This window comes from Daktulosphaira vitifoliae, unplaced genomic scaffold (genome assembly GCF_025091365.1).
Source record: "Daktulosphaira vitifoliae isolate Bord-2020 unplaced genomic scaffold, ASM2509136v1 Scaffold_1, whole genome shotgun sequence".
Lineage (NCBI taxonomy): Eukaryota > Metazoa > Arthropoda > Insecta > Hemiptera > Phylloxeridae > Daktulosphaira > Daktulosphaira vitifoliae.
The window spans coordinates 82,116,806-82,140,271 of NW_026099572.1; the positions used below are offsets into that span (position 1 = coordinate 82,116,806).

Sequence of the window (23,466 nt, forward strand, 5' to 3'; positions counted from 1 at the left end):
GAATTTATTAAAATATTGATTACTTAATGATGAGTAAGAAAATCGCAGAATAATCACGATATCATAAAATAATTTATATATTACTAAAAATGAATTCCATTAAAGTTATCATTAATTGTACCATATTTCCGCTTAAAACTAATGAACATTATTTAACTCTTTATACAAGTTCCTTAAAAAAATACTTCAGCAGTAATTCTGTTATAAAGTGCACCTTTTATTTGATAAAATAATGAATGGAGTAAATAAACATGTCGTTAAGTAGATAAAAATAACTAGAAAACTATGTAAACACGACAGCTATGTGTTACACTTAATATAGTTATATGATTTGCGCTATAAGTACCACGTTGTGATATCAAGGTCTGTTAATTGTATGTATTTTAAAACATCACACTTGAAGTCGTGAACCCTTCCTATTGAATCACTGCCTTATTTAGTAGGAATACAGTATTGACGTTTGTTATTGTTAAGGTTGTCAATGAGTTAGATAAATTCAACAGCAGCATAGCCGAGTTGTGCAATTTGTATTTATTGCAATTTAATTTTTCGAATAAAAACGAAAATATGTTTTTTCTCTGTCGTGGTACACTTAAAATTTGTTTGACTAAAAGGACCAAGTAAAATAGTTACCTGTTAACGTAGGAGTGACACTCCCGTATCACCTGGAGTAGGCTTGTAATGTAACAGAATATGGTGCGGTGGCGTTGGCGGTCGCCGGACGGTAAAAGAAATGCGCCAGTCTGCTTATAATTGTAATTAAATGTACGTAAACTGTGTTCGCAACCGGTCCGCAATACAAAACGGTCAATAGACGTCCGTCGTCAACGCAACTCGAGACTCGATTAAGACGACGATGCTGTGAGGCATTAGCCAAACGTTTCGTTAAAAAAATAGTAATAATACAGGAATAAAACTAAAAGTCCCCCACGATGAGCTTGCTATGTACACATGACTTAATGGCACGATAATATTTTGGCCCTTGGGCTTGCACTGCCTCGAATATAACAAACGTGGGTACGCGTAAAAATAATGTTTTATTTAAATTAAATTTGTTTTTGTAGTATGTGTCATTGAAAAGATAGCCGAATGAACATTAAAACGCATTTTCTATCTAATGTCACAAGAATCATATGTAATATTTGTTTTTAAAAGTCAAAAACAAAAACTTGACTAGTAAAACAAAAACTGTTTTTATCATTACAGTTACTGGTCGACTTGTTTGAAATAAAGACCTATATCATTTTTGACATTATGTTCTTATCCACAAAGCACACCATTCGTAATCCGGTAGTAATGTTTATTCACTTAACACGTTACTGTTATTTTAATATTTAAATAACAACTTAATGTTTTTATGCAATTGCCAGTATAATTGATTCGTACTATCATATCAACATAATAGTTCTAATTGAATAAAATAATAAAACAATGGTACGGTAAATTGAACGGTGGCCGTTCTAACTGACATGCGTTTTAATTTCTATGCATTGGACACCATATCCCATGCCATAATAGGATGTTTGTTCACTTACATACAAGGCTGATGTTATGCGGCATAGAGTCCGGTGTTGGGATTACCTTCTCAATGACATGTGCTTATTGTTGTGTCATGCGTTAAGTTTTTTCTAGTTTTTATCGATAAAAAATGTATTGATTTGACCGCAACTGGTTAAATATTCTAAAATTAAATTTGAGTAAGGTATACTACTTATTTGCATTTATTATTGGTCAGTTCATTTTTTTCGTAATCTTTTATGGCGATTTTTTATTTATTCAATAGTTTTATATTAGTTTTGAGTTCAACTTATGTTTAACGTAATGGTTAAAAATATTTTAATAATTGTCATTTCAAAGACAAAAAATATTGTAAAATACACTAAATGCATTTATAACTCTAAGATTACATATTTTCTAAAATTGTAATAAATATATTTATTTTGACTTTTGATTTTTAACTATGGCTGTAAACGTAGTGGTCGTTAACATGTTTGCGTTATATAAAGTAACACAATTACAAAATATGATTTACAAGAATATTTATGACAAAATTTTAATATTTTTTTAACATTTCATAATAATCAAATAATTTTTTGTACTCAGTAGATAAACATTACTTTGAAGTTAGCAAATATTTTTTTTTATACCGATTATTAAAGCATAAGTATGCAAGGCAATGAATTGTTTATATTATAAAATTATAACAAGGTACATCAAACGTTTTAACCTTATAAGCTAACCCTTCCTTCATTTCTGTCATGAATTATACTATTAGTCACTAAAGTACTGCAATACTTTGAATCGAAATCTAGCGTAATCATAAAGATGATCGAATATAGTAGATTATATTTATTTATTTAGAATAATTTTCATTTGTCAAGGTAAATCGTTTTAATGATTTAGCATACCTCAAGTGAAAAATATTTTTTTGATAAACGTACCTTTAGACGTTGAAAATATCTATTAGTAACAAATTGGAGGATTTTTGGTAGGTGTAGAATGTTAAAGATGTTCAAGGATAAATTGAATTGCTCCCATACAAATGTCTAGGAATAGCAATTTTAATATTATGTAAAATATAACAAAAAATATTTTCAAAGTATTTACTTGTTTATATTTTAATAAACGAATTTAAGTTGTATGTTGAGTATAAATATATATTACACCTCGATGTAAACATTTTAAGTTTTTGCTTATCTTAAGTTTTAAAAAATACAATAATAAGCTATAGTGAATTATTCTTTTAAATCTCTTTAGTCTAATACTTCTCTAGTCACCAATCTATATGTATATCAAAAGATAAGGGTAAGGGTAAACTTAAGGGAATATTTAACAAAATTGAAAATAACACTATACTTAGCTTTTTCATTAACAATAAAATTTTAAAAAAATTGTATAAAATTAGTTGGTATTTCTAATTTTTCTTAAAAAATATTGAACTAATATTACGGACATTTTAAAAATGTTTAATTTTCATTCGCCGCGCTAATCTATACTAATTAGTAACCAATAGCGTGGCTTGACCTCTTAAAGTTACCTCAACTGACCTAATAGATTTGGTTGCCTCATTATACAAATTGACATCGCTATGTCCCTGCTTGCGATTTTGACCTATTAGAACAAATTACCAAAAGGATACATAATCTTTTTACTTTTCGGTATTTTTAAAAAACTCTTTTTGACTAAATTTTATTAATACATTATGAACATCATACCTAAACATAAATCATTCAAAAGTAGATAGAGTAATATTTATCACCTATTGATAAAATATAATCGATTTTTACCAATTATACAGTTTTTAATAAAAGCAACAATTAAATTCAGTATTATAGTATTTTTCAATTTTATTTAATAAAATTAAGAAATACTCATTCATGCGTATCTCAGGGGGACGAATTAAATTTTTTTACTCTGGTAAGCAGCATGCTAGAAAGTAAAATGACGACCAAAGAATTAAGTCTTTAAATTCATATTTCGTAAATATCGGATTAAAAAAACTAAAAATGGATAGCTCAGTTCGAGGAGGCTATTGAATCTTTTGTTTCATTTGAATATGTTTTGTGAAAGATTGTATTACTACTACCCTTTTATTTTGAGCATAGATAAACGTTTGATCCCGAGAAGTAAATACGAAAAATTTAGTTTTTTTTTATAAAATTCAAAAACATTAAGAAGAGATTTTACTACCAAATATTTTTTTTATATCTACTTTATAAAATAGCTATCTTGAACTATTAAAAACATTTTTGTTATTTTTTAAAATAAAATAATATACATGATTTTTATGATATTACTATAGTTTTGAAGTCCAATGAATTTTTTAAAAAGAAAGTAACGAAAAATATTTAGTAAATTAAAAGTTATATGATTTATTATAATATGGTGGGACACCCTGTATTGACGTATTTGAAAAAATCGCAAGAAGTTGTAAATATAAATACTACAATTCAAGCGTAGGTTAAAATTTAAACCATTCAAAAGTTACACACCTATATTTTATGAATCACTAGTTAACAGAAAATCATAATTAATAATTATGGCTTTGTAAAAACCTACGCGTGCCTACGGATTAATACGTGTTATCTTTACTATTATAGTATATGGCACAGATGATATTGAAATAAGGTCTACTCAAAATAATAATTATGTTAAATACTTATAGACACAAATAATATTTAAGATACCGAATGATAAATAGTAAGTGTATATCAACGTTCCATTTCTAAATAGTTTTAAGTAGCTTATCTTAACATTTTATGAGCACTTTATTTATTTAAATATAAATTGAAGTAATTTTAAACTTGTTAATTTATATAACTAGTTTTCATTTTTCATCAAAAAATAAGACAATATTATAATGACCCTGCTACTCCAATTATTTTTATATTTGCTTATCACACCCTTGCTCTTGCCAGCCACTAAAGTTATATAGTAGTTATAGTAAATATTTGCCAATGAGGGGCTAAAGGAGATATAGTAACCTTGACTACACCAATGATATTATTTATATCGAAAAACGTACAATGTAATTTATTTATCATAAACCGCTTAATTAATTGAAAAATAAAAAATAATGATAATTTTTTTGTATAAATATAATATTGGAAAACAAATTTTTTATTTCTTTTAGTTGCATATATTTTTTTAGTTAATTAATTTCTTCTTAGAATCATTCCTTATGACTTAAAGGAAGTCAATTTTATTTTTTTAGTAGCAACATATATAATTAACTAGTTTATTTAATAAATATTGATCTAATAATAAAAATTACTGGTCAATAAAAACTTTTGAAATAGTATTTTGGAAGTTAATAACATTTTATGGTGAGGGCTAGAGGTGAGACTGCAGTTGTTATTATTTTTATTCACCAGTTATGTCCCAGATTTACTCTTCCGCCCCTCCCCCTAATTATAAAAATGTCGATAACTTCCGAAATACTTGTCCAAAAGTTGTTATCAGTCTGTGATTTTTATCATTAATTCATTATTTATCAAACAAACTAATTAATTGTTTATGTTGCCACAAGAAAAATAAAATTGACATACTTATTAATATTGAACACAAAAAATACTTTATGATTGATAAATTTAAAAAACATGTACCAAAGAAACCTAAAATGAATTTAAATAATAAAAAAAGACCATCAACGATCTTTAAGATAGGTTTGATGAAAAATGTTTGATAATCTCTATTTTTAATTTTGAGAGGCTTAGAATTACTAAGCACTTATCTGTTGTCAATGATAGTTTAATATATTAATTCATTTAAAAATTTACATGGTAAGAAATTGCAAAACAATTGGAAAATTCTTAGTATTTAAATGTATATTTCCGATTAAAAATAAATGAAAATCACAAATTTATAATTTTTTAATCTATAATTAATTTTGAATGGCTAAAATAGTATTTGCATATTATTAATTGTAAACTAATTTTCAATTATTTTAAATATACTATGTTTCACGTTACCGTAGTAATAACACTTCATTAAATTTTGTTTTTTTAAATAATATGACTTAAGTACAAGCTTTATTAAGTGAATTCTTGATAGTAAATTTTTTTTTTTAAGTTGAAGAAATGGACACTGATTTATTACTTGGATCGCCGAATAATTGTAGTGTACGATTATACCATGAACACTTTGAGGTCACTATTAATATTTTATTAGGTAGTAGAATATTCAGAATTTAATCACAGGGTCTTATTTGATAGAATATTTCATATCCACACAAAATAAAAGTAAATTGTATCTCAGCTATCTATTTTATCTTTTTTGTTAATATTTCTATCCACGTACTATAGTTGAAATCATTTTTATTTTATATGTTAAATCATAAAAAATACTAATTGTAAAATTAATATCAATTATTTTATTAGGTAATTATAGATTTGAGATCAGCTTTCTCAACTTTCTTTGCCAGTTCAGTAAATGTTACGTACTATGATATGGGTATTGTAGTAATACTACAAAAAGAAGAATACACACAAACACAAGAAACTGAGTGTTTGACCGAAAAACTCACTAAAAAAACTATCACCGTAACGATACCTTCACCTAGAGCTATTAAATCAGATCCTAGAAATACTATAAGAGTTTCGCCAGAAGGATTTTTGGAAATTGCAGTAGCGTGGAAATAAAATCTTTAGCTATGTTTAAAAATTATAACACAAAATTAATAATTTAAATCTTTTTAATCGTTTTATTAGTGACACAAATTCAAAAAAAGCTTTTGAGAAAAAAATTTTAGTTTATAATATAAAAATCTAGAAAAAATTGATACCAAATATGTTTATGTTGTAGGGTTTTTTCCAAATTATTCAATACTTAATTGTGTCAATTTGATTGAACAGATTATAGATATTTATTATATATATTTGTATCTATCAAATAGTTACGAAAATAGGTTCTATTCTATAGTCGTAATTTTATATGATGAAAATTAATTATTATAAGTTTATTAACAATAACAATATTACAATGAAATTAATACCATACATGGTAAATCGATTCAAAATTGTAATTTTGATTATAATCTATATGCTATGGGCAACGAGTAAGGCAGTAACACAAAAATATTCAACTAGGAGATTATGAAATATTTGAATTTAGGTTTTACTTTTATGTTAATAAAATTTATCAGAATATCGAGAATTTGGATTGAATCGGAATTAAACTACTTAGAACATTGATAAACATATAGCGTGTAATCAAAGAGTGGCACTTTATTTTTTAATCTCCTGAAAAGTTAGAAAAAGTGAGCTACTGCTTTATTTGTTATAAAAGAAACGATTATATTCTATTACATAGGTATTAAGATAGCTTACAGAGCATTGGAAATATAAGTTATTATCATGTCTGTTAAACACGATATTCCGATGCTCAACATTTAAGGATTACACTCTTACATTAAAACCTTAAACATGACGGCTCGAGAGACAAATGAGTTTCCATTCTGGCATAAAAAAATCTTCTTAGTTTATTTTATATTATTACATCTATTAATAGTTATAATACAGTAACCGAGTGAAATAACATCGTTGCACTGGCACGCTCAGCACACCCCATATGCATCAACGACGCACACTCGGCTTCTTCGCAACCAAACAAATGTGTATACACAAGCCTTGCAGTTAAAATATTGTTAACATCATAGCGGGTCGTTTGGTGATCGAATCCGATAAATTATCACGACAATCCGTATCGATATGGTGGATATCAATCCTCTGCTGACGTCCACGTGGAAAATTATGTGACACGCTACTGGCAGAATAGACAAATGTACTTTTTACACTCTTTAGCTGTATTCGTATTACAAAAGGTGTTTTAGTAAGTAACAAAAAATGTTCTATTTTACAATAAACAACTGTAGTAACTTTGAACACTTAATATAAAATTATTAGTTCAACATTAAATTTTTCATTAGACATTTCTTTGGTATAATCTCGAGGTCGAACACGAATATCGCAGAAATAGTTTTATTTGTTGCGTGATGAAGTCTTATAGACAAATAATTGTAATAGTCGAAATGCACGAAAACGTCTCTACGGACATTGATTACCATTTTTATTACACATGAACTTTTTATTTATTATTTTTAGTAATAATTTACTGGTTAATTTCTTTGATTTTGTTTAAGCTTGTAGATGGAAATAATAATACACAATAGTTTAATATAAAAATAACAGCCCCTTTAAATGATACGATATCGGCTTAAAAAAAATACTTGTCTATCAATAGAAAAAAGATAGAATTGATGGATTAACCTATAAGACTTTTGAATTCGTGTTGCGCGTACATTAACCTCGTGGAAGCCTAACACTTGGTAACAGACTTTACCGTTGTGTACTTTATTCATGTAAACTATTTATATACCATGGAAGTTGAAAATCTAACATTTTATATTTTTATTGTTTAACAATTATAATTTAAATGTCACAAAATAAACTAGTAAATAGTAAAAATATCGATAGAAGTAATAATATAGAGTTTAAAATCGTGTCGTAGAATTTTTTACCCTCTTTAATGGCCTCGCGCATACATTATAATATGTCCGTGACTTGTCCGGTTATGACTAAAAACTTAAAGTAACAGGTCATTGGGTCAATCAATGCAGTATCGTATGGTTTAGCTTAGAGTATTGTACTAAAATGTAAAAAAGAACGCGAAGAGTTATTTTATTGTCTTCATTTTAGTTTCTTAGATTTATATTATTTTAAATTACTTTCGTAATCATATTTTATACTAGACACGTTTTTCTGAGTTTCCAGCAATTTTATAAATACACTGTTGTTTTATCTACACATCTGGACGACTCTTCCTGTCTCGTTTACGAACAATTGGAATAAAAATAAAATCCACTAAAATTTAATACAAGAAAAAATTATTATTAAGAGAATTATACAGAATCAGGAAATTAACATACAATATTAAAATCAAGTTATTAACATTAAATTCAAATGTGTTTATTATAGAAAACTATGGATAATTTTGATAGTGCATCTTTTTCTACTAAAAACCTTCATCGATGTGTTTCTTTAGAAAGGTAATATGAATCTTAACTTATATAATTTACATTAAATGCACAAGTTTTTTTCTAATTATTAAATTTTTTGTAGTGGTTGGGTATTAGCGAATAAAACTTGGAAAATGTCATTAGATTTATCTAAATTTTCTATTCGGACATTTTCAACACCTGATCTTGTGATGAGAAGGCAAGCTCTCAAAAATGACTTTAGAAATAATGAAAACAGTGATGAACAATTTTCGTTAAATAAATCGTGTCAAACCGATGTACTAGGGCTAGATAAGTATTTGTATAGACCAGAAAATGATGTATTTGGTGGAAAATTTACAATAAAACAAAAAAAAAAATTCTCTAAACGACCAAAAGTCCGTTCAATTGCTATTCATTCTGAAAAGCGTCGTCTATCATTCACGGCATTTAAAGGTTGTCAAAAAATCAAACAAGTTTATAAAAGAAAAATATCACTACCTTTTAATTCGCATACAAATAAAGAAAATAGTGTATTACCAAAATTGTGGTCGGGTAAAGCAGAATTAGTTAGTTTACCAATTAAAACAGAAAAAGACATTAAATTACCAATAATATCAACAAAAAATATAAAACGGACAATAGACTGCGAAACTGTAACTAAAGCAGTTAAGTTCAATACAAGAAGAACCAAATCTGCAGGTGAAGAAATACTAGTTAAGAGATTTGTTGATGATCGAGAGTGTTTTGCACCAGATATTATTTCTTCTGAAAAAGGGGAAAAATTATCAGAATATGATTTTCGATCGTCTGTGGATTCCAACGATACCGCCAACACTGCAATGGATATGTCATCATTAAAATCTCAGCAGAGTGTGGATAACAGAAATGCTGAAACAAGTAGAGAAACTCTATCAGCCAGTAATACTAGAAATGCATCAACATCTACCACATTTCCTATAGGACCTAATTTTCCAATAGTATTTAACTGTGAAAGTGTACTACGGCATCCTGTAAACGGTGGTTATATTTCTCATACCGAAAGTCATAGATTTAGTATTCATTATGTGCCTTTAATTGATGATGAGCCAACAGATTCAGTGACAATATCTGAAGGATCATTATTAACTTATATTGCAAAAGATTCCTATAATGGTGAAAGAAAATCCGATTCAATATCGATAATACCAAATAGATCCGAAAAATCATTCATGTCTAAAAGCGAATCAGCTATTAATAAACGTCATTCGGCAGTTGAACACGATTTGAATTCTGATTTAAGTAAAAAGTTTTCAATGGAAGATTTGGCCATTGTAAGATTCGGTAATGAAGCAACTGTTAAATGTAACGAAAAATCACCTATTCACTCTATGACTGATGAAGAACCTTATAACATTGAACATTTCAACAAACAGGCGAGTAATAAAATTTCTTCCCAAATGGCATCAAAAGAAATAAATAAATGTATGAATTTAAATTCCTTTGAAGAATTTAATACTAGTCTTCTAATACCAGATATTAATATTAATCTTATAAACAATTGTGATGAAAAACAAATAGAATCAAATGTACCAATGAACACGCACACAGAAATATCGATACAATCTCACAACATTCGATCCGAAAGTGAAGGAAAACAATGTGATAATGATAGAAGTACTTTTAACGAGACTTATTCATGTGATAATAGTAAATTTAAAAATGATAAATATTGCTCAAATCTAATAACTGATCAATTAAATGAAAATGCTCAGCTCTCGCCATTACTGTTTATTGAATCAGAAAAATATGATAAAGATATTGAAGTAGAACATTTAGGCATTAATAAATCAAAGAGTTCTCTAGTTCAAAGTAACTGTAACGCCTTAGAAGTTCCACAAAACAATTTTGACGAAAAAATACCTACTGAATTACTTGTTTCTTCAGTAAACAAAAAAACAAACACGAATTTTGTATCTAAAGAAGTTATAATAAACAATGACAATCATACATTTCAATCGATTTCGAGAAAATCTACTGAAGATCTTAATAAAATTAATATAAACGAATGCAAATCGAACATAGTTGAGCAATTAACATTTAATAGTAACTATTTTAACAACTACAAGATTGATCAACAAGAAAATAAGAATGAAATTGATGAAAAAAATATGGAGTCTGATGACTTAAATAGTAGTGTAAATATTTTGAATAAACTTATAACTAGTTCCTCCGATTTTTTAGCACTACCAAATTCAGAAAACAAACAGCTTAATTCAGAAAATTCTAAAGACTATGTAAATGCACATAAACAGACACAACTTGAAGTTATGAATGCACCACAATTATTGGTGGATATGCATAATAGTGAATCCAATAATGTACTATCAGTTAAAGAAAAATTTATACAAAATTCACATAAACTAGACGATAGTCAAGTTGCTCCTTACCAAACAATTTCGTCAAATGTTTTCTTCAACTCGGCTCATTTAAAAAAAAATGATTCGATAATAAACCAAGTTAATGATATAACAGCTCAGATGAATAATTTAAGCAGTTCTAATGAAATTATTCCATGCGAAATAAAAAAACACATTTCTTCAAAGACTAATAGCAATGATAATACCGAACACGCCACAAAAAATGATAATAAAACTGATAATGAACAAAACGAGAAATTAAATTGCGTTGATAATGAACACACGGGTGGTAAGTACACAAACAACAGTGACATATTGCATTATCCAGATTTAAAACAGCCAAAGAATATACAATCAACACAAGTCTCCAAAGAGTATGTTGGTGGATCCCTTTTAGGAGACATTTTTCGGGAAAAAAATTGTTACTCTGATTGTATCTCTCCAAATAAAAATTATTTTGATTTTTATGAAAATAAAACAATCGAACAAACTTTTTCAGACGTACCAGAAAAAGCTAATAGCCATTGTGGTTATTATTATAGCTATAATTTGACAAATATAAAAAATCAAGATATTGATGATTGTACCGTTTTTGGAAATGAAATTGATCAGAACCCATTAAAAACTACAAAGCATAATTTTTCGATTATGCCACCTTGTTGTTTTCAACAAGATAAAAACTGTAGGAACGAAAAAAATTCTGATAGTGATGAGAGTTTAACTGATAGTTTAGAAGATTATAAAAATGAAAACTCAGCGATGTCATATTTTCTTACATTAAACGGACAACAATCTGCTGTTTCTTTTACAATGAATATGCCAGGAACACTTAAATCCCGTTTAAATCGACGGAAAAGTAAACTAAAAAAACATTTACATTTATTTACAATAAGGAAAAAAGTTCCCACTCGCGTACGTGTTCGACACAAAAGTTGTCAAACATTATGTACAGCTGAAAAGGGAGTACAAGTACAGCACAATAATACAGCTAATGAAAAAAAAAATGTTGATGATCATTTAGTATTAGAAACATTGCTCGCAAATATCGAGAATCATCACAAAATTTCTGAAAGCCAAATTCGTGTTATCAATGGTCATAAAATGGTATCTGAAAGTAACCAAACAGAAGATTTTTCGCAGCTAAAATCATTACAAGGAACATCAGTAGGACTAATTGAAAAGATGGAACCAATTAAGCAAAAATTAAACCATTTATCATCAGAAAAAAACTTTAGTGGTAATAATTCGATGTTAACGGTTGGAATGTTCAAACAAAAGAAACACAAAGGTAAAGAGGCTTTAGAAGGAACTAAAAATGATCGACTTCTTACATTATCAAAAGGTTGGATAAATTTTTATACGCTTCGAACCGAAAGTACAGATACAGATACGCATGGTAATATATATATATATGATTTGTTTATATAATTATAAATTAACCACTGGCTTTCATATCATAAAGAATTAAATAAAAATGTATAGTCATCATTGAATTGGAATACAAAAAGCAGTTATAATTTACTAGTGAGCTCTTAAAATATAACAGGGGAATTACAGTTCATAAAATATTGTAATTTCGGTCTTGATAAATTTATATATTTTTGGAAAAGTATGAATATATAAAATATCTCTGAGTAATTGGATTAGTGGTGTTCTTAAATTGCTTAAATAAATGAAAGATTATTTCTTTAAATTTCATTAAACTTAATATTATTTATCATCTAGGGATTGAGATCTTATTCCCTCCTGAGAATACGTTTAATAATTATTAATGATATTATATATATATTTAATATAATATTAATATAATCATATTAATAATTATAATCATTAATATGTCAAATAATAAAAATTTTAAAAATGTTTAGAAGACGGTTACGATTATGATGAACTAGATGTCAAAGAAGAAAATATTGATCAACAATTTTCTCTTCATGTAGAAGCTACCCCTGAACCAATAAATTTACCGATAGTTCATTTTCCTAAAAAAAATGTATTACATGTTGCAAGCAAACGCTCTTCAACAAAACATTTACCAAAAATAGTACAGCCGTCAAGATACAATCATCAATATGTAACCTACTCTGGTAGATTTATTAATTCTATAATAATTACTCATTTCTAATAATTATTATTAGAAATGAGTAAAATATTAAATCCAAGTTTTGCACTACGTAAATTATACCAAAATATTTATGTTTTGACATAAGTTAACAAGTTGCTATAACAATATATATTACATAAATAAACCGCATTAGTAAATAGTACATCATGCATAAAACCAAAATTTATCTGCTTTTAATTTTTTAATAGAATTTAAAATTTTGTTTGCACTTTTTTTTACATAGTTCAAACTTAAAATTATTCACGTCACATCACGAGGGACTATTTAACATATTTTGTCTTAATAATATTTAAATAATTATTATTTAGAAAAATACTTTGGAGGGGAGATCAGATTCTATGGACTTTTTGAATACGGACCAGTACGTAATAATAATTATGGGATGTTTTCAGTAATCATTGAAATAAATATAGAATTATTTTAAAGACTAATCTTGGGAGTGGACAGGATATTTATTCAAGATGTTATAATAAATCTATGGCTATCTTTTAAAAATTAAATATGAAAATTAAAGTAATTATTAATAAAACTTTTTTTAAATTTCAATGGTGTTTTAAATAAATCGAAATTTTTTATGTTCAAAAAACATTCTTCCCGTAGAAATTTACTTAAAATTTTGATAAACTATAGAAATCATTTTTCACATAACAATTTACAAAAAATCTCAGTGACATTTTTTGTGACTTTATTGGCTTTTGAATATAAATCAAAAAAATATTTATTAATCATAGACACTACAAAAGTGTAAGTTATGCATTGATACTTAAAAAAAACACTCTTTAATCAAGGATCTGAAACATAGAAAATTTTTTATTTTTGTTTAAAGAAAATGAAACGAATTTAAAAAGTATGTTTAGTTCTTAGAACAAGATTATTAAATCGATGTCTAAAAAAAATATTTCCGAGAACTAAATAATAAAATCTAGTGTCTATATGAAATATAGATTATTTCATTAAATCTGTGGTTCATGATGATGGTACATTGATTAAAGTTATAACTAATTCCCCACCACTAAAAATAATTCTGATTTCATCACTGCCTATGAACTAAACTGAACAATTTTAATTAAAAATATTAAAATATGGCTTATACGTTCCTTTGATAACACGAGTAGGTAAATTTTAATTAATAATTGATGATAAATATAGATCCAACAGCAAATGAATGGTATGTAAGCGTAAACGGACCAAATAATATGGAAATGAAAGTATCACTAATACCAGATAAACAAGACCTAGAATCTTCTGACAATTTTAATGGTAAATATAGAAGCTAAGATTTTCAAAAAGTTTGTCGAGTAATTATTAAATTTTAGAAATCAATAAAATTGAAATTAGTCAAAAAACAATACAAAGAAAGAATAACTATTTAAATAAACCATATAAAAATGTAAAGATTTCACAATCAACGGTAAAATATAACAAAAAGTTTTTTTTTAATTTAAACTAAGTATAATTATTACTGTCATAGCGCCATGGTATATATTCTCCTAGTGTATCTAGAGCCGAAACTACTTTGTCAGCTGAAAGCAAATACATGGAAACCATAGACACACACTTATTAATTCATAAAGCTCGCAGGTAACACAATTTACACAGAAAGCAGTTCAATTTTTTAAGATTCTTTTGGAACAGGCGGTTAAGTCAAGAATGGGATAAAAACATTCAAAGTAAAGACGGATCCGAGTCAGTTCAATTGGTTGTAACTGGCGATTCTGTAGCAAATAAATGTTCACAAAAACCAGTAAATCGAGGATATCAACAATGCTCATTTAAACGACAATCACAAAGAGCTTTAAAAAAATTTTCGCATGACCATAATTGTTAATTATTTTTACAATTTACTCCTAATAATTTATTATTTTTAACTCAAATTATTTATTCTATTTATATTAAATTTAAAATTTTTTCTAAGAATAGTTACTAAATAATTTGTATTATCTTAATTTATTTTTACCGAGTTTACAAATGTTAATAGTGATTTTATTTTTGTAGAATTATACAATTTCATGGTAATATAATAAAAAAAATGTATGTACAATTTTCAACTTGGGTAAAACATTATTATGTAATTTACATAATTTTTGTTTCTTAAGACACAGAGAGTTACTGTTTTGGTTTACCAATTTCAAACTTAATTTTCTTTTCTTTTGGTTCATCTTCAGATGTTTCAAGTATATTTTTTGGCTGGGTCTTTGCATATGCTGGAGTTATCCAGTAAGGATTTTCAGATGCATCTTTAGCATACTTTAAAATTGCTTCTCTTGGATCTTGATCATCTTCTACACGTTTACTCAATCCCAAATTACGAATAACATAAGAGCTTAATGTGCTACCAGATGCAGCAACACGTCCACCTTGTCCTGATTTGATAGGCAAATCAGGTCTTTTTGATTTAACAGGATCCAATCTATCTTTCTCAATACGTTTTTTTAATGATTTATTTCTATCTTGTCGAAACATTGGTAAAGCATGAGGTGTTATAATTTGCTGTGTAGGTACCATTTCCATCTGTTTTGATTTTGTTCGAGTTTTTGAAGCACATAACATTGCTCCCCGCTGACTATTAACTTTATCATAAAATACTTTTACAGTACCATCTCCACAACCGGCAAATAACTGTTTCAATTTGGGATGCCAATACACTTTAATACAATGAGTTTCAGAAACTTTAACTTTTTCCCGAAGTTCAAATGTATCAGTACTATAAAACATTAGATGACCTCCAGCTTCTTTTGGTTTAACAGAATGTCCAGTTACTACAATTGAATCATCTGGACTAAAGCAACAATCTGTTGTAGAATACCTAATAAAACATATTCAACATATTAATAATTAAAAAAACTGAAGCACAGTGATATATATCATTTTTTTTAGAAATAAAGACTCGTAGTAGAACACACAAATAGAGTGGTAACAGACAAAAAAAAATAATAATAATAATAATAAAGATAAAATAAAATAAAGATATAGTAAAGTTAATACTTTCTCAACTGCATCAAAGCTAAAAATTATCTAGCTCAACATACCTTGAATAAAGTTCATCAACAACATGAATAGGTTTTTTAAAATTTCTTATATCCCAAAGTTTCATAGTTTCATCAATTCCTTCACCACGTGTACAAATTAAAGTATCTCTATAGGAAAATACAATTGATGATGTATCAGAGTTTGATAAATGAGCATCACGAATGGTAAACGTAGCATTAACAAAACTTGGTTTCCTAGTATCGTATACTAGTACTGAGCCATCTCTGCATGCACACGCAACTAATTTTCCATCATTACTATAATTACAAGTTGTTGGTATAGCTCTAAGTCCATTTTTCGCTCTACATTTGATGATATCTTTGTGTTTTTCTTTTTTGGTCATATCCCATATACGACAAGATCCATCTTCTGAGCTAGTTAGAAATTCTTCTTTATTTCTAGGATGCCAAGATCCACAAGTCAATGGAGAAGTATGACCTTTAGTACGTACCTTCAAAATAGACAATTTTTTTTTTAAATATATCGCAATATGAGTACTCTAATATAGTAGTAAAATTGACAAATTTTAAGTTATTTGTTTGTACATATTTTTTTATGATAAAAATGCACAATTCCTTTATAATGCAATAGTGTATTATGTTATATCTAAAAAGTTGAATGCGCAATACTAAACAATATTGTTTATCGACACAAAAAATGATTTATTCCATGCATTTGTTAGGTATATTTAGAGTTACTATACTAGAGTACTTATAGTACGATATGTTAGTTGAACAATAAAATTATAAATTTAATAAAAATTTACCATATCTGATATATATTGATCACCTTTGACACACTCCCAAAGTTCATGACCATCTCTATCTAAGACTTTAGCTTGAGACATTCCAGATATTACAAGTAATCTATCACCAGTAGGTGAATATTTTAAACATTTAATTGGATGATTTCCACAAGGTGTTAGAGTACGAAAACTTTGTAAAGTTTGATCCATACCAGCAAAATCCCATAAACGAACATCATAATCGACAGAGCCACTTGCTAATCTTACTCCTGGAGGATCTATACATAGGGCAGAGACTGCCTTAATTCCATGATTTAATGATACATTACTCTCAATAGGAAGATTGGTTTCTTTTGAATCATCATCTTCAGTATCACTTATATCATCATCATCACTATCATAGTTGGAACATACTTCCTTTACAGTATTTTCTTTTATGGTAACTGCATTTTCATTATTCTGATTTTTAGAAATTGACAGATTACTGGGAATTAGGGGACTAATAAAAGTGTCATCATCTTTGGTTGTTTCTGCCTGTGACTCATTTTTATCATGATCAATATTTATCTCAGTTGTTTCTTTTTCAAGTGATTTAGAGCTAAATTCATTGGAATGTATGAATGCTTGTGGTATTGGAGGACCAATAAATTCATCTTCACTTGACATTTTTTAAATACCTAGGATGAAAATTAAAATAATAAATTAATATTTCATTACACTGAACATTACAAATAAAAGATCACAGATAACAAAAAAATAGAAGTTAAATAATTTGAAAAACTATTTCAATTAAGGCTATAACTTTTTAGAAGTGCGTTATATAAAAAAAACTTCTATAGTAATAACAAAAAACTCTTCAACCAAAAAAGTAATTTGATTTGAAGTATACAAATACTCTCGGGGAATTGTATTATATACAGTGTCATATATTTAGAATACTATCCCCAATTTTTATTTTTACCTTATGATTTGACAGATGTTTACAGCAGCTATCAACCCTATGCAACCTCTTATAACTAAGAGGGAGCCAGTATAAGGGTAAGGTGACTGTCACTGTAATACAAAACAATTTGTCTAGATTTTTTAACCTTCTGTTATTTCTAATCTTTATTCCTTCCTTATCTTAACCTTATTTCTTAACATAATATGTTGAATATAGATTGAGTTTTACTAGTTTAAAAATACTAAAAAATGTAGCCCTTCATGTTAATTCATTTTAAAATGGATAAATTTCAAATTTTTCATTTTTGGTACCCATATATTACACTATATATACAAATATTGTGATGAAATATAGCTTATCACAAAAAGCTTCATTATATACTTAATTTAAATTTGATTTTGAAAAGTAGAATATATAAGACATATCACTTTTAAACATGATAAATTATCACATTTTTAAAAGCCTCCTTAAAGATAATTTTTGGCTATGGTCTATTTGATATTAAAAAAAAATTGCTTTTATATTCCTACAATTAATAAAAATATTTATCAGTTGAAAATAAAATCAATATATATTACTAATAACATTAAAAAAGTAGTGATCTATTTTTAACTTACTCAGTAAAATTTAATGGAAGCGACATTAATACTTTCTTATTAGATTTATATAGAATTATTTTCTAAATAAATTACCAATTGTTTACAATTTATTTTTTTAAATAAACTAAGAAGTCTTTTAAAATTATCACCAATATTTTGTAGATATGTATTCAATATAAGGACCTTAGTATAATGAATGATGTTAGAAACATTTTATGATAAATCACATATAACCTTAAAATATGAATACACTTTTCGGCCTGATTACCGAATACTCTAAGGCAAACTACATTCATAATATAAAATTAATAGAGTAAATATATTTTGTGAAGTACAATAATTAGTCATATAATTGGATCAATTGTCAAAATTTCATCTGAAGACAAGTTTGTAGCAATCTGTTATTGTATATTGTATATTTTTAATAGTAATACTATAATTATTATTAAAAAGATATGTATGAGGTTATCTAATACATTTAATGTTTTAAGGACTAGACTTTTGAGAAGAATCTTATATAAAAGTTTTTTTTCATATTGCCTTTGTTATTTATCGTAGCTCATTATTATTTATTTATATATTAGTGGTGTATTTAAAGAGTATTAAGACACCTATCATAAATAAATGCTATAATTTATTTAAAATGATTTTTTTCCATTATTAATAGAAGTTATTCAAATAATGAAATAACGACAAAAAAAGAAGTTTTCAACTTTATAAATTTACAAAATGTATTATGATTATTCTGAACTAAAATAATACATTATTTTTGTAAACTATATTTGATTTAAAAAAGATTATTTACTCTTATATATTATGACATCTTGAATTCCTTTGTATTACATTCATTCAATTGTTTGATATGTAACCAGAATAAATAAAAATGTATGATAATCACCATAATAGTTATTACATGTTATCAAAATCCATAATATAATTATATATATATATGTGGAAACTAGAACATAAAAACAAAAAATATAATTGTCATTCTTTCAATAAAATTAAATACTACAAAATTTTATTCCTTTTTTTGAATAGACTAGTCATAGTACCCTGAACTAATTATAATCAGAAGGTATCATTTTTTGAAATTTAAATTCAATGATCTAGGAACATATTTTTGTTCCTTTGAATCCTTCATTTCTAGTTTTCATATATAGGAGATATAATAGATCTGATTATAATTAATGTATGAAGAGATTATAGGCTGTTTTGTAAAGAAATCTTGGATTAATTCCTTAAGGTGTTAGGTGTAGTTAAAGGCATGATAAAATGAGTTTTTAAAATAGTTTTTTTTTTTTTTACTGTAGTTTAGTTTATTTTATTCAGAAATGTATATAAAGATATTATATTATTTTTAACTTTTATTTGACATTAAAAAAAAAAAAATTATTGTAGATCAAGTTATATTTGTTGGATCCAACCTGGTAAGTCATGCTTTGTGTTAACAATAATAAAATTTTACTGGTTCATATGAAATCAATCAAAAACAAATCATTAGTTTAATATTTAATCTAGTATTTGATCAAAGATTTTATTTTTTTAAATAAACAAAATGGTGGCCTCTTATAAATTATTTGCAGATTTTCAAGGAAAAAGCACTAGTTCATTGTTTTTAAAAAATAATATAAAACCTTTTAATCAGGCATTATTTTTTTATGATTTCAATAAGCTTTGCAAATTTAATTCAAAATTATCAAGTAGTTTTAAAATTACATGGGTCACCAACCAATGTAAAGAAGTCCAACAAATATAGCCATAATTTAGTCTATAGTATTATTAGCTTCGATGCGAAGCTGAGAAGGTATTGGTTTTACTAAGATGTGTTTTTTTTTTTTTTTTTGTGTCTGTTACCACTTTTTCTCAGCTCTCACCGAACCGATTTCTTTCAATGATACGTCAAAAGATCACAAATCGTATCTAGTCGAAGACATTACCCTTAAAAATTGAAAAAATTTCCCTCGTTCCCCGTAAATGGGGGAAACCTCTGGAAAAAATTACAAATTTAAAAATGGCTAATTTTCGAAATTTTTTTTACTAAAAACTGCCGTAACTTTTTTAAAAAAACAGATCAATATAATTCTTTTTTTTGTAGATGCATGATGTCATTACCTATCATTTGGTATATTTTTTTTATAAATCTGACTTTTTACCTGCCCATGGGGGGATTTAAAATGACAACTTTTTTAAAAAAAAATAATTTTTTCAACTTAACTTTTGAAAGTGTTCCGGAAGGTCTGACACTTTTATATATATCTTAAATTAAAGCTAATGTAATATACTTTATAATGGTAAAAAAAAATTTCGGACTTTATTTTATCTTCATGGTGAAAACAGACATTAAACTTAATAAAAAAAATACGATTTTTGTAAAAAAATTCTTTTTTATATTTTTAACTTTATAATGCTATAACTTCTCGAAAGATGTATGGATCAATATAATTCTTTTTTTTGTAGATGCATGATGTCATTACCTATCATTTGGTATATTTTTTTTATAAATCTGACTTTTTACCTGCCCACGGGGGGATTTAAAATGACAACTTTTTTAAACAAAAAATTGACTTTTTCAACTTAAATTTTGAAAGTGTTCCGGAAAGTCTGACACTTTTATATATATCTTAAATTAAAGCTAATGTAATATACTTTATCATGGAAAAAAAAAATTTCGGACTTTATTTTATCTTCATGGTGAAAATGGCTACCAAATGCTATTATTGTGTGAAAATTCTCGATTTAATTTTTTTATTTTTAACTTTATAATGCTATAAATTTTCACACAAAAATAGCATTTTGTGTGAAAATTTTCGATTTTGTATTTTCCATTTTTAACTTTATTATGCTATAACTTTTTGAAAAATGTATGAATCATTACAATTTTTTTATGAGAAGTAGTATTTATATAGATCTTTCATTCGACATACTGTTTTTTTAAATCGGACCATTTCCCTAAATACAGGGGGGATTCAAAACATAAAAATGCATATAGAAAGTAGAACTTTTTCAACGTAACTTTTGAAAGTGTTCCGGAAGGTCTGACACTTTTATATATATCTTAAATTAAAGCTAATGTAATATACTTTATAATGGTAAAAAAAAATTTCGGACTTTATTTTATCTTCATGGTGAAAACAGACATTAAACTTAATAAAAAAAATACGATTTTTGTAAAAAAATTCTTTTTTATATTTTTAACTTTATAATGCTATAACTTCTCGAAAGATGTATGGATCAATATAATTCTTTTTTTTGTAGATGCATGATGTCTTTACCTATCATTTGGTATATTTTTTTTATAAATCTGACTTTTTACCTGCCTACAGGGGGGGATTCAAAATGACAACTTTTTCACAAAAAATTGACTTTTTCAACTTAAATTTTGAAAGTGTTCCGGAAAGTCTGACACTTTTATATATATCTTAAATTAAAGCTAATGTAATATACTTTATCATGGAAAAAAAAAATTTCGGACTTTATTTTATCTTCAAGGTGAAAATGGCTACCAAATGCTATTATTGTGTGAAAATTCTCAATTTTATTTTTTACATTTTTAACTTTATAATGCTATAACTTATTGAAAAGTGTATTGATCAATATAATTTTTTTATGGGAAATACTATTTTTTAATAATCCCTTTTTCATTCGACATACTTTGTCTTAATCAGGATATTAATAAGGAACTAGCAGTTTATGAAGCTTTTGGAATAATCCACCAATTTTTTAAAATTAAACACTATCTAAAGATTTGCATCGAAGCGTTTTTTTTTTATAGTGATTTTAATCACTGTCAGATATCATTATACTTGATCCAACTATGCCACGTCACCACTGTGCTGCGACCCCCCTGTGCTGGGTTTTTGTTTTTTTTATTTTTATCAAATAAAATTGAAACATAATATTATTACTGCATTATTTCTTGTATAAAATAAAATTTAACTACTGTCAAAAAAAATTATATAAAAATGTTTATTTTTTCACTCCTAACCTCTTAATATTACATTGATTCTAGATTGAAAAGTTATGGCTCAAATTTTCAATCGTATTGGTCAATTGGGTCTTGGATTAGCAGTGGCTGGTAGTATTGCAAACACTGCTTTGTATAATGTTGATGGTGGTCATCGAGCTGTTATATTTGATCGCTTTTCTGGAATTAAAAATACAGTTGTTGGAGAAGGCACACATTTTTTAATTCCATGGGTACAAAAACCTATTATTTTTGATGTTAGATCTCGCCCTAGAAATGTACCAGTTATTACTGGAAGCAAAGATTTACAAAATGTAAACATCACTCTTAGAATATTGTTCCGGCCTGTACCTGAACAATTGCCCAAAATATATACAATTTTAGGTGTAGACTACGATGAAAGAGTTTTACCTTCTATCACAACTGAAGTTTTAAAAGCTGTAGTTGCTCAATTTGATGCTGGAGAATTAATTACACAAAGAGAAAATGTATCTCATAAAGTAAGTTTAATAATTTAAGTAAATTAAAAATGTTAATTTTTAATTTACTTAACATCTTAATTTTTTCAGGTAAGCCAAACTCTTATTGAACGTGCTGGACAATTCGGTGTTGTCTTAGATGACATTTCAATTACACATCTAACATTTGGTAAGGAATTTACACAAGCTGTTGAGTTGAAGCAAGTAGCTCAACAAGATGCAGAGAGAGCTAAATATCTAGTAGAAAAGGCTGAACAACAGAAACAAGCTGCTATTATATCAGCTCAAGGTGATTCTGAAGCTGCATCTATGTTAGCAAAATCATTTGGTGATGCTGGTGAAGGTCTTGTTGAATTAAGAAGAATCGAAGCTGCTGAAGACATAGCATACCAATTATCAAGATCGAGACAAGTAGCATACCTTCCATCTGGACAAAACATTCTACTAAATTTGCCTGCACAATAATTTCCTCTATTATGTTTAGAACAAATGAATTAGTTTATATCTCCCATATTATATCTTTTTGTTTTGTTTCATATATACATGCTTTTTTTTGTTTTGTATTTATGTTTTTAAAGGTATAAAATACATTTACTCTAATATAACAAGTTTTACAGAAATGGAAGTTAAATTAAATTAAACATTTATTGGCTAGTATTTTTATATATTTTGAAAATACCAAAAC

General features: G+C 26.6%; 4 protein-coding genes across 6 annotated transcripts; 3 read left to right on the forward strand and 1 right to left on the reverse strand.

Annotated features, from left to right (window-relative positions):
* Positions 1 to 1,581: 1,581 nt before the first annotated feature.
* LOC126896891 (uncharacterized) lies at positions 1,582 to 6,207 on the forward strand. 2 transcript variants are annotated; one of them, XM_050670050.1, is made up of 3 exons: positions 1,582 to 1,697; positions 5,578 to 5,648; positions 5,880 to 6,207. In XM_050670050.1, exons 2-3 carry the CDS (start codon positions 5,580 to 5,582, stop codon positions 6,138 to 6,140), a joined length of 330 nt encoding a protein of 109 aa, XP_050526007.1. In that variant the 5' UTR covers positions 1,582 to 1,697; positions 5,578 to 5,579; the 3' UTR covers positions 6,141 to 6,207. The 2 variants fall into 2 exon arrangements, 1 of the variants encoding a protein (XP_050526007.1); XR_007701976.1 differs by lacking the exon at positions 1,582 to 1,697 and having other exon boundaries at positions 5,565 to 5,741.
* A 243-nt stretch (positions 6,208 to 6,450) lies between these two features.
* LOC126896860 (uncharacterized) lies at positions 6,451 to 15,260 on the forward strand. 2 transcript variants are annotated; one of them, XM_050669994.1, is made up of 8 exons: positions 6,453 to 7,329; positions 8,475 to 8,545; positions 8,619 to 12,289; positions 12,762 to 12,980; positions 14,168 to 14,278; positions 14,335 to 14,429; positions 14,490 to 14,599; positions 14,654 to 15,260. In XM_050669994.1, the coding sequence occupies exons 2-8, from the start codon at positions 8,481 to 8,483 to the stop codon at positions 14,844 to 14,846; spliced, it is 4,464 nt and encodes a 1,487-aa protein (XP_050525951.1). In that variant the 5' UTR covers positions 6,453 to 7,329; positions 8,475 to 8,480; the 3' UTR covers positions 14,847 to 15,260. The 2 variants fall into 2 exon arrangements, with proteins under 2 accessions (XP_050525953.1, XP_050525951.1); XM_050669996.1 differs by lacking the exon at positions 14,654 to 15,260 and having other exon boundaries at positions 6,451 to 7,329; positions 14,357 to 14,429.
* LOC126896865 (gastrulation defective protein 1 homolog) lies at positions 14,980 to 18,507 on the reverse strand. The gene is made up of 4 exons (XM_050670006.1): positions 18,354 to 18,507; positions 16,815 to 17,470; positions 16,048 to 16,499; positions 14,980 to 15,824 (listed from the first exon to the last, which is right to left on the reverse strand). The coding sequence occupies exons 2-4, from the start codon at positions 17,457 to 17,459 to the stop codon at positions 15,125 to 15,127; spliced, it is 1,797 nt and encodes a 598-aa protein (XP_050525963.1). The 5' UTR covers positions 17,460 to 17,470; positions 18,354 to 18,507; the 3' UTR covers positions 14,980 to 15,124.
* A 67-nt stretch (positions 18,508 to 18,574) lies between these two features.
* On the forward strand, positions 18,575 to 23,438 carry LOC126896884 (protein l(2)37Cc). The gene is made up of 3 exons (XM_050670033.1): positions 18,575 to 18,721; positions 22,348 to 22,802; positions 22,872 to 23,438. The coding sequence occupies exons 2-3, from the start codon at positions 22,359 to 22,361 to the stop codon at positions 23,244 to 23,246; spliced, it is 819 nt and encodes a 272-aa protein (XP_050525990.1). The 5' UTR covers positions 18,575 to 18,721; positions 22,348 to 22,358; the 3' UTR covers positions 23,247 to 23,438.
* Positions 23,439 to 23,466: the final 28 nt, after the last annotated feature.